The sequence below is a fragment of the Onychomys torridus genome, chromosome 23 (assembly GCF_903995425.1).
Source record: "Onychomys torridus chromosome 23, mOncTor1.1, whole genome shotgun sequence".
NCBI classification, from domain to species: domain Eukaryota; kingdom Metazoa; phylum Chordata; class Mammalia; order Rodentia; family Cricetidae; genus Onychomys; species Onychomys torridus.
This window is the reverse complement of record NC_050465.1, coordinates 39,839,431-39,849,500: the sequence shown is the minus strand read 5'-3', so window position 1 is coordinate 39,849,500 and position 10,070 is coordinate 39,839,431. Positions and strand designations below refer to the sequence as shown.

General features: G+C 43.0%; 1 protein-coding gene across 1 annotated transcript in view; it reads left to right on the top strand.

The window, feature by feature from the left end:
* The first annotated feature begins 2,461 nt into the window (after positions 1-2,461).
* Positions 2,462-10,070, top strand: part of Pgap1 (post-GPI attachment to proteins inositol deacylase 1) — a 68,617-nt gene continuing 61,008 nt past the window's right edge. Inside the window, 2 exon segments of the mRNA XM_036173262.1 lie at positions 2,462-2,708; positions 9,803-9,956. Of these exon segments, the coding sequence (XP_036029155.1) occupies positions 2,562-2,708; positions 9,803-9,956 (301 nt within the window). The 5' untranslated portion in view covers positions 2,462-2,561.

Sequence of the window (10,070 nt, the reverse complement as noted above, 5' to 3'; positions counted from 1 at the left end):
TTCACAGCTTCTGGAAATCCAATGGAACTCCATTTCCAGAGGATCCAATGTCTTCTGGTCTTTGTGGGCATTACATGCATATATGTGGTACACTTCCATATATGCAGGCAAAACATTCATACACCAAATTAAGAAATAAAACTTCCTTTTAAAGAGATTCTTTGTGTTCTGCAGGCATCAGAGCAGGAGGGACAGCACTACCTAGACTTTTAGAGCCCAGATGATTTCATCACAAGCTCTGGAGTTTGTGAAATATGATGTTTGCTGTTCTGGGATTTGGTCTGCTTGGGTCTGATCTTTCCTTATTTCTCCCTTTTGGAATGAGAAGGTTCACTGTGTGCCATCATATGTTGGACCTACGTAATGAAGTTTTTGTTTCACAGGGGCTCACAGTTAAAAGACTGCCTTCTTTTCAGAAAAGACACTTGGGAATAGTATTGGGACTGTCAAAGTTGAACTAAATGCATCTACATTATGAGATGGCCATGATCCTATGGAAACACAAGGCAGAAGGGAATTCTCTTAAAGTAAAACTGAGTGTCAAGTTGAGTTATGAAGATTAATTTTGTCAACTGGATGGAATTTAGAATCACCTTGGAGACACATCTTTGGATATGCCTGGGAGCGATGTTCTAGATTAAGTTAACTAAATTTGAAGAACCCGCACTAACTTCCCAACCAGACAAATATGGAAAAGGGAGCTGAGCCCTAGCCTCCATCTCTTTGCTTCTTGTCTGCAGATGCAATCTGCCTGCCTGCATCGGGTTCTGCCACCATGATGGGCTATGAAACTCTGAGCTAAAACGAACCCTCCCTTAAGTTGCTCATGCAAGGATATTGTCACAGCCTAGGACAAGTATCTAATACACCAAGAGAGCACACCACAAAATCAAAAACATACGTGGCATGCCTTAAATTTATATTCGCTAACTATTACCCCACTAGTCAATATTACCCAGAGTTCCCTCCCATGCTACTCTGGCCCTTCCAAAATTACCTCCATTCCTTCCTTTCTTCACAGATATTCCATATTCTGTAGCTGGCTGTATTTGCTTGGACCCATAAGTGTTTCTGTGTAGGGTAAAATAATATCTATCCTACCATTTTACCTTTGGATCATAGCTTCTTAATGTGAATAGCAGGGTTTTGTTTAAGATAAACAATAAGCTTCTTTTCAGTTTTAAAATTCTTTGATTTCATGTATCATAGCCAAATTTTCCCAGAATATATGCTAGAAAATTAGTTTAAGTAAAACAAAATTGAGTCAGTGCCAAAAGCCATTCTAAGTGAAATTCTGAAGTTAGCAACACTTACATATTCTTATTCTCTCTCTCTCTCTCTCTCTCTCTCTCTAACATACACACACACACACACACACACACACCTTGTCTGCTCTCTGGTCAGCTTTAAGGACTGGCACCTCATAACATTGCAGAGTTTTGAAGCTGTTACATGTATTACAAACAGGGGTGTCTTGCTTTTTAAAACCCCCTTCTTTGGGGAAAGACACACTGAAATCCTTCTAAATGAATTAAGTCACGAGAGAGAGTGAAAGCTTGAGCAGAACTGCCTTCTAATATTAATATAGAACCGATCGCCAGAGAGAGATGCGGGATCCGGAGAGCACCATGTCAGTGTCAACCCAATCCTGCACATACCAAGCAGGGACATCCATGTTGGTGCGCATTTTCCTACTGTCCTTTAGAGACTACCCTCGTGTGGGTTAGACTTCCACCAAGAACAGGATTTCCTCTGACTGTTGTGGGTTTTGTTTTAACGAGCCGGTGCCTTCAAGTATTATTACCCACAAGGCCCAACCAAGTCAGTGGTCTGAGAGGCCCGGGTGGAAAGCCATTTGTCTCCTCCGGAATCAAGCTAAACCGGCCCAAGAAGGCTTGAGGCGGTTCGAAATGGCAGAGGAAGGGATTTTAAACTGTTGCTGCGAAAGGTGTCTGCGCTGTGACAGCTACTGGACAAGCCTTTGATGTGCTGCTGTCTGCCTCCCGTGGCCAGGCAGCCCTGGATCATAAACACTCTCCGCACTCTGGGGCGTTATCCTTGCCCCTGGCCAATTCCCTTTGGTACCCACGGGGCCCTTCCCCCTCCCGCCTCTGGGATCCCTCCCTCCCATCCCCCTCCCTCCCTCCCTCCCTCCCTCCCTCCCTCCCTCCCTCCCTCCCTGTCTTCCTTCCTTTCCCCAGCTCCATCCCCCTTTCCCTTTTCCTGGTCCCCCCTCCCTTTTCTCTCTAAGCCCTCCCGCCCAGCCCACCCCGAGTGCGTTCTCACTCCATCTTCCCAGGCCCACGTTCGCGCTCCCCGCTGCAAACGCCTCCAGCTCCCTCCTCCGTGGGCGGTGCCGCGGGCCGGCGGCGCGCAGGCGCGCTGGGCGGGCGGGCGCCGGGGGAAGGAGGGGCGGGAGGGTGGGGGGGGGGGGGGGGGGGAGCGCTGGCGGGCTCCGCGCAGGCGCGCGCTGCTCTGCTGGGCACGGCTTGGCACGGGCGTCTTTCCCTCGCTCTGCCTGGGCTCTTTGCAGCCCTAGAGGGGAGCTCGGCGGCTGCACCATGTTTCTCCACTCCGTCAACCTCTGGAACCTGGCGTTCTACGTCTTCATGGTGCTTCTGGCCACCCTGGGGCTGTGGGATGTCTTCTTTGGCTTCGAGGAGAACAAGTGCAGCATGAGCTACATGTTCGAGTACCCCGAGTACCAGGTACGGCCCTCCCTCACCTGCGCGCTCGCGCGGGCTCCTCCCGGGCTCAGCCCCGAAGGAACGATCCCGGGTCGGGTCGCAGCCCTCCGGGCACTTGAAGCCAGTCTCCTGCCTCGTGCTGGGTAGGGAGGGCGTCCTGTCGTCGCTGCCGCCTTGGTCCCTTCACACACACACACACACCCCATTCCTGGGCTCCCAGATCCCGGACCCCGACTTCTGACCCGCTGGGCACTGTGTGTCTCATCCCCCGAGAGAGCCAGCCGGGGTTCCTGTCCCCAAACCTGGTTCTCCTGCCACCCTCCTTTGCTTGCAAGGAGATGCATTCTCTTCGCGCCCAGTGATAGACATGTCAGATTTCGCTTTTTTTTTTTTTTTTTTTTCTGGAAAGAACCCCAGCGTGTGCAGAGTTGCCCAGGCTGATTTAAAAAGAGGCTCTAGGGTTTTTACCTGCGGGTGAAGTGAAAGGCTGGCCTGATGAATAATTAAACTGAAAACTATTCAGTTGCTTCCTGGGGAGATTTTTGCGGATCCACCTGTTCTGTTGGTTCTGAGTCCGTGGGTGTGTGTATCTGTGTTTCCGCATGCCTCTAAACAGCCAGTGACCTGCACAGTCTATTCAGATATCTGTTATAATCAGTTGCATGCGCAATCTGTTTCGTGGTATTTTGTTTCCTCACTGGGATTCACAGGATCTGCCTCCCCTCTCACCGCCCCCACCGCCTCCCAGTCAGTTTGAACGCTTTCAATTAATTGCTTCATTTGTTCTGTGTAGTAGAATCTAGAATTTCATTCACGACCAGCTGGAGAGAGAGATGACAAATTACACAGCTGTCCGGAGAAATTCCCCTCTGGCGAGATTTTTCTTAAGATTTCTAAATGAATCTCTTAATTTTGGAATATCTATTATAATAACTCCTATACACTGTACATAATAGGTTTTGATAACGTGCATTCTTAGTAGACTTTTAAGATCATAGCAGGGTTTTTCTGTAGGATGAAGAATGGAAATCAGGATTGCTTCTGTATACAGGTCTTTACAGAGGGGGGCCTGTGTGATGCTGCTCTTACTTACGTTCAGAAGCTGAGGTTTAAATTGCTGAAGAGTATCCTTTCCCATGGATATTCTAGTAAGAGAATTCTTACCTTGATTTTGCGTCCATGGTGATGAGGGAATGGGAACATCAGATTTCAGATGCTACTGGAGATTTTAACAAGTTGCTGTTAATTCCTAAGCTAATAAACTGATGTGATGTTGGTTTATGTGCATTAGAAGAATCTTAATAGATAAATATATGAACTTTAGTCTTCTTAAACTGGAAATAGAGTTCATTGTAATTTCCTTTTATGGCCTACCATTTAATAATTTAAAACTCTCAATAGATGGAAGTAGGCCACTTAGCACTATATTAAATGAACACTTGGGTTAAAATAAATCATTTTTGAGCAATAGTTTCCGTTTATTTTTAGATTTCCCATAATCATTGAATCTAGTTTAATATTTGCAGTAGTAGAAATTGCTATCCTTCAGGTCGGGAACAAAGCATAGGGACCTCACAGATGCATCTCCTGCCTCATGAAACTGGCTGGGAAGAGAAAATTCGTGTCGCTAACACAAAAGAGCTATTGGTCTTCTTTTTCTTGAGCAGTGGGTGTTCAGTTATTTTGGTTCAAGTTGCCTTTTTGGAGTTTGACACTTGTTAATTTGTGAGTACAGTAATAATCACGGTGGTAGAGGTTTTGGCACACATTTTTAGCAGGCTTTATTATTAGTCCTTTTACTTTGAGTGAGTTGTGTTATTTTACAGACAGAATTAAAGCCTACTTATAGAAATGAGGCCTTTTGAGTAAATAGTGAGATTTTAAGATAATTGAGCTCATTGAGATAAGAGGCAAATGGTTTTCCTGTGAGTAAAACTGGTCTAAAGATAGTTTATATGTTGCCTTTGAAAGTAGCATTTTCTGCATCTTCCTAATTGTTCGCAGGTTGATATCCAGGAGGTGGTATGTCCCACTCACTGAGTTTTCGTCTTTCTTGAGGACTTTTTTCTTTTTTCCCTCATTTTTTCTTTCTAAATGCTCATTTGTGCCTTTTTAAGCTAGTCAGCAGAAAATGGCATTTTTTCTTTTTTTAAAGTGAGAGAGGAATTTGGAAATCTGCAGAAATGAACTTTTATTTCTACTTGTCCTTTGGCTGTAATTTCCTGGATGCTCTGATTTTGAGTTAACTGATAGTCTCACAGTTAGATCTTAAGTCTATGACATCATCTAAAGCTTCTCACCTTATTATGCCACGGTCTGGCTACACATCATTTGACGCTAATTGTAGAATCTGAGGAGAAATACCTGAGTTGTTTTCCCTTGACTCTGTTCATGTATGTGATCTAATGATTGCTCTCTGAAAGGAAGTGTTGACTCTGAAAACATAAATCACATTTTAAAATAAAGCATGTTGATGTTAATTTAGACAGTCATTTGTAGCAGGAATCTTAAAGTGTCTTATTAATAAAATCAAACCTGAGGTCAGTTATTGGGGTGAATGTTGGAAGACCAGAGCCACAGCTTCCTCACCTCTACAGTATCTCAGTTGATCCTGTTTCCTCAGACTGGGGAAGCCTCTCAGTCCTCATCCAGAATGAATCTCAGCTGAACTGTGCTGCTCAAAGCCTGAAAGCTTAACCAGCCAAATGCTTGTAGTTTCTGGTCCTCACGCCGTACTTTCTCTTTCTGCCATCACTGCCTGGGATTAAAGGCTCACTTCTTGGGATTAAAGGTGTGAGTCACCACACCTGGCTGTTTCCTATGTGGCCTTGAACTCAAAGAGATCCACAGGGATTTCTGTCTCTGGAATGCTGGGATTAAAGGCGTGTGCTACCACTGCCTATCCTCATGTTTAATATTGTGGCCGTCCTGTTCTCTGACCCCAGATAAGTTTATTAGGGTGCACAATATTTTGGGGGAACACAATACCACAGTATTTATTGAATGACTAGGTGTATTTAGCAGGAGGGAATTAGTGATAAATCCCCTATGCCTTTAATGTATTTATTTTAACAAGAAGAGAGACAGGAATATACAAATCAGTTATAGTATACTGTAGCAAGAGACTCGTACAAGGCTCTTGAGAGAAGAGAGAATAGACATGTTTATACTGGGTTTTCAAAGGTTTTGAAAAGATGTGAATTGAGGGGCTGAAGAGATGGCTCAGTGGTTAAGAGCTCTTGTTCTTGCAGAGAGCCTGGATTTAGTTCCCAGCACCCACATGGTGACTAACAACCACGCTTTTCTCCAGTTCCAGGAGCCTCAGACACCCTCTTCTGGCTGCATGGCACCATGCAAGCAAAACATAAAAACTAAAAACTAAATGAATTGGGGGCAGGGTGTGAATTTGGACATACAGGTCATTTGGTTATCATATATAGAAAGGGAGGAAGGCATCAGGACATATTATCTGTTCAGCATTTATAATATTTTACTATTGATATAAAAGGGAGAAAATAATCTATAAATATATTTGCCTATATATATCCAAAATATTTGACAGCACACATAAGTTGACCAAAATTAGGTGTCATCTGGGATGGGAGAACTGGATAGCAAAGGATCATGGGTCAGAGGCATTCAATGCCTAACCTTTGGAAGTTGAAAATACTTAAGTATATTAAACACAAATTTTAAAACATGTCATGTGTAAGTTATAAGAATGAGGTAGATATTGGGATCAGATTTTAAAAGCTCCCCTCTCTAAAGTCTTCATTATTTGTGTGTACAGTATGGAAACACATGAGGTATGTGTTTTAACAAGACATTTTGGTAGCAGTATGGACTGGATTGTAGCAGAGAGATTAGGACAAGAAGAAAGGCCTGTCTGACAGGTTATATTATGTGTAAGAGTTTTCCCCCAGTTCTAAAGAACTCCCTTCAGGAGTAGCCCCCGTCAAGGGCTGAGAGCTTCTAGTAAGAAGCTCTTATAATGTCTGCATGTATTCTGATTTTTTTCTTTTTGGTTTAAATCACGGTTATTAAACTTTTATAATTCTCATTTACAATTGAAAGACACACATATATACACACATATATATATGTGTGTGTACACACACACACACACACACACACACACACACACACACACGAACCTTTGCTTTCTTAAGTCAGCATTCCTTAGCAGTTGAGGGGTTGTTAGAACGCTTGTTTTTTGGAAGGGGTGTGAGTTGGTAATGAGAACAGCCTGTACTGAGGTGCAGTCGAGACAATACAGGCAACAGGGTCAACATCATGGAGGCAATATTTAGTGTAAAGGCACTGGTCTTCATTAAAGGTCTATCGTGTGTGAGAGTCTGCTTGTTTTAAATTATCCATATAAATAATTTATATTGGAGCCATTTTGCTGTGCATCTTTATGCTCTTTTTCCTCCTCAGCATCCCTTCCGTGTGTTCACACATCTGAAGTCTCTTCAGTAGCCTTTCCTTTTGTCTTCCTGACGCTCGCTGTGACTTGTACTCTGCCTGAAGATGTAGATTTGCCATTTGCCGGCATCTCTCACTGTTCTTGTTTTCCTTTCTTCCCCTCCACACTCTCAACTCTCCATCTCCCCTTCCTTCCCCCATCAGTATGTTTTTAAATATGTATATAGTGTTAATTTTTTCATGCTATTAATATTTTAGGACAAAATTGTCCATACAATAGTATGTTATGAAATATGCCAAATGTATTGTTTTGCCTTTTTTTTTTAATCTCAGAATTATTTCTTTTTAGATATATTTGGTAGTTTCTTGTTTTATGAATTAATACTCAACTTAGCTCAAACTTTGTTACAAAAGTAACAATCTGTTTTGCATCTAGCATTGCATCAGATTGTGTCCTTATTTAGGAGCAGTTGAGGAATCATTTCTTTTGTCTGTTATGTATCCCAATAAATAAAAATATTATGTCATTTCATTTTCGCATTCTACATAATCGTTACTGGAACGAGTCTGACTTGAAGGACCAGCGTGCTTATAAAGCACACGGTAGAGTTGGCATTTCTGCATTTGGTGTATTGAGAAGATAGTGAAAGTGCTAGTCTGTTAAGTAATAAGCACATAGTAGTCCTATAGATGCCTCTGTTGGGTAGTTGGCCCAGATTATGGTAATATACTGAAGGAAATATTCTGGAATCAACACCAATGATTAGAATTCTTTAATTTTTTTCAGCAGTAATAACAACATTTACAGTTTTTGAAATTCATATGGTAATTTTTTTTCATCAAGTATATATATGTTTACCATTGCTAGATTATTAATGTATTGATATCTGTGTAAATCTATGATTCAATATAATGGTTTGTTTTAATGATTTCTATTATTAAAAAGAGAAAGAAAGCAAACACCAGGTATGGTGTACTTGGGTAATTCCAAACACTTGGGAGACAGAGGTAGGAAGGTGGGGAGTCAGGACCAGCTGAGCCTACATAGTGAGAACCTGCCTCAGAGGGGGTGGGAGCAGAAGAGTTCACACCTGCCTCAGAGGGGGTGGGAGCAGAAGAGTTCACACCTGCCTCAGAGGGAGGTGGGAGCAGAAGGGTTCACACCTGCCTCAGAGGGGGTGGGAGCAGAAGGGTTCACACCTGCCTCAGAAGAGGGTGGGAGCAGAAGAGTTCACACCTACCTCAGAAGAGGGTGGGAGCAGAAGAGTTCACACCTGCCTCAGAAGAGGGTGGGAGCAGAAGAGTTCACACCTGCCTCAGAAGAGGGTGGGAGCAGAAGAGTTCACACCTGCCTCAGAAGAGGGTGGGAGCAGAAGAGTTCACACCTGCCTCAGAGGGAGGTGGGAGCAGAAAGGTTCACACCTGCCTCAGAGGGAGGTGGGATCAGAAGGGTTCACACCTGCCTCAGAGGGAGGTGGGAGCAGAAGGGTTCACACCTGCCTCAGAGGGAGGTGGGAGCAGAAGGGTTCACACCTGCCTCAGAGGAGGGTGGGAGCAGAAGAGTTCACACCTGCCTCAGAGGAGGATGGGAGCAGAAAAGTTCACACCTGCCTCAGAGGGGCTGGGCACAGAAGCTACATCTTTGATAGACACCTACCCTTTGAGGAGGACATTAAGGCCTGGTTATGTTGTGTTGAAAGGAATTCTGTATACAACATTAGGATTTGCAGAGTAGCTTAAGGCTTGCTAACAATTCATGTACCTGGTCCACGACTAATTCAATGGAGTGTTTATGGTAAGAAGAATGTGCATGTCTTGATCAAGCCTTTGTTGGGAGGTTCAGATTATTTTGCTATACCATCATAGTTAAAACACTGAGAGGTCAAAGTGTTTCACTGTCAAACAGACCCACTGGGGCTGTGGAGGGACATAGTAGATGAAGGGCTTGCCATGCAATCATGAGGCAGGTTGGAGTTGATACCCAGCGCACAGGCACGTAGCTGGGCATGGGAGAATGTGCTTGTAATCCCGGCGCTGGGGAGGCAGAGGAAGCCAGGCAATCTGGCTGAGTCTGTGAGCTCCAGGTTCAGGAAGAGATCTTGTCCTAAAATAAATAAACAATGTGGAGAATAGTTGAGAAAGATACCCTGTGTTGATCTCTGGCTTCTACACCCACACATGTGTGTGCACACATAATATACACACAGGTGAATGAACGTGTGCACACACAACAGCTAGAGTATTTTGGGGGCCTACTTTAGAAAGTAGTTTAAAATGGCAAAAAGAATTGATTTGATCATGGAAAGTTTTTTGTCATTTTAAGTATAATTGATAACTGATTCTAAATTAAATGCATTTCCAACTGTATTTATGTGAAACTTCCTAACGTCTACCAGTGACATATAGCCATTGTCAGGCATTATTTTGACCAGTTGGCGTTTGTTAGAATTTCTACTATATGTATTTTATGCTTTTATGAAGGTTACACCATTCAAGAGCCACATAATTTAAGAATAATTTCGTTTGAAAAATGATAGTAGACCTTGTTTTGTGCATCGAGTGCAGTTCATATCGATGGTAATATTTTTATATCGCACCATTTCAAGGTTCTTTAATTTACCTTTGCATTGAATGTGAGTTGCATTAATGAGTGATTAAAATGGATTTATTTATTTATTTTCTTCCTATAGAAAATAGAACTTCCAAAGAAATTGACAAAACGCTATCCAGCCTATGAGCTATATCTTTATGGAGAAGGGTCATACGCTGAAGAACACAAAATTCTTCCTTTGACAGGAATTCCTGTTCTCTTCCTTCCTGGAAATGCTGGAAGTTACAAGCAAGGTAGGTAGTAGAAGGAAAAAGTTAAAACTGTGAAATTAAGTTCCAGACTTTGGATTATGTGCGTCCTGAGTGGATCACATGGGGTAAAATAAGAAGCTTACCCTGATAAGTACT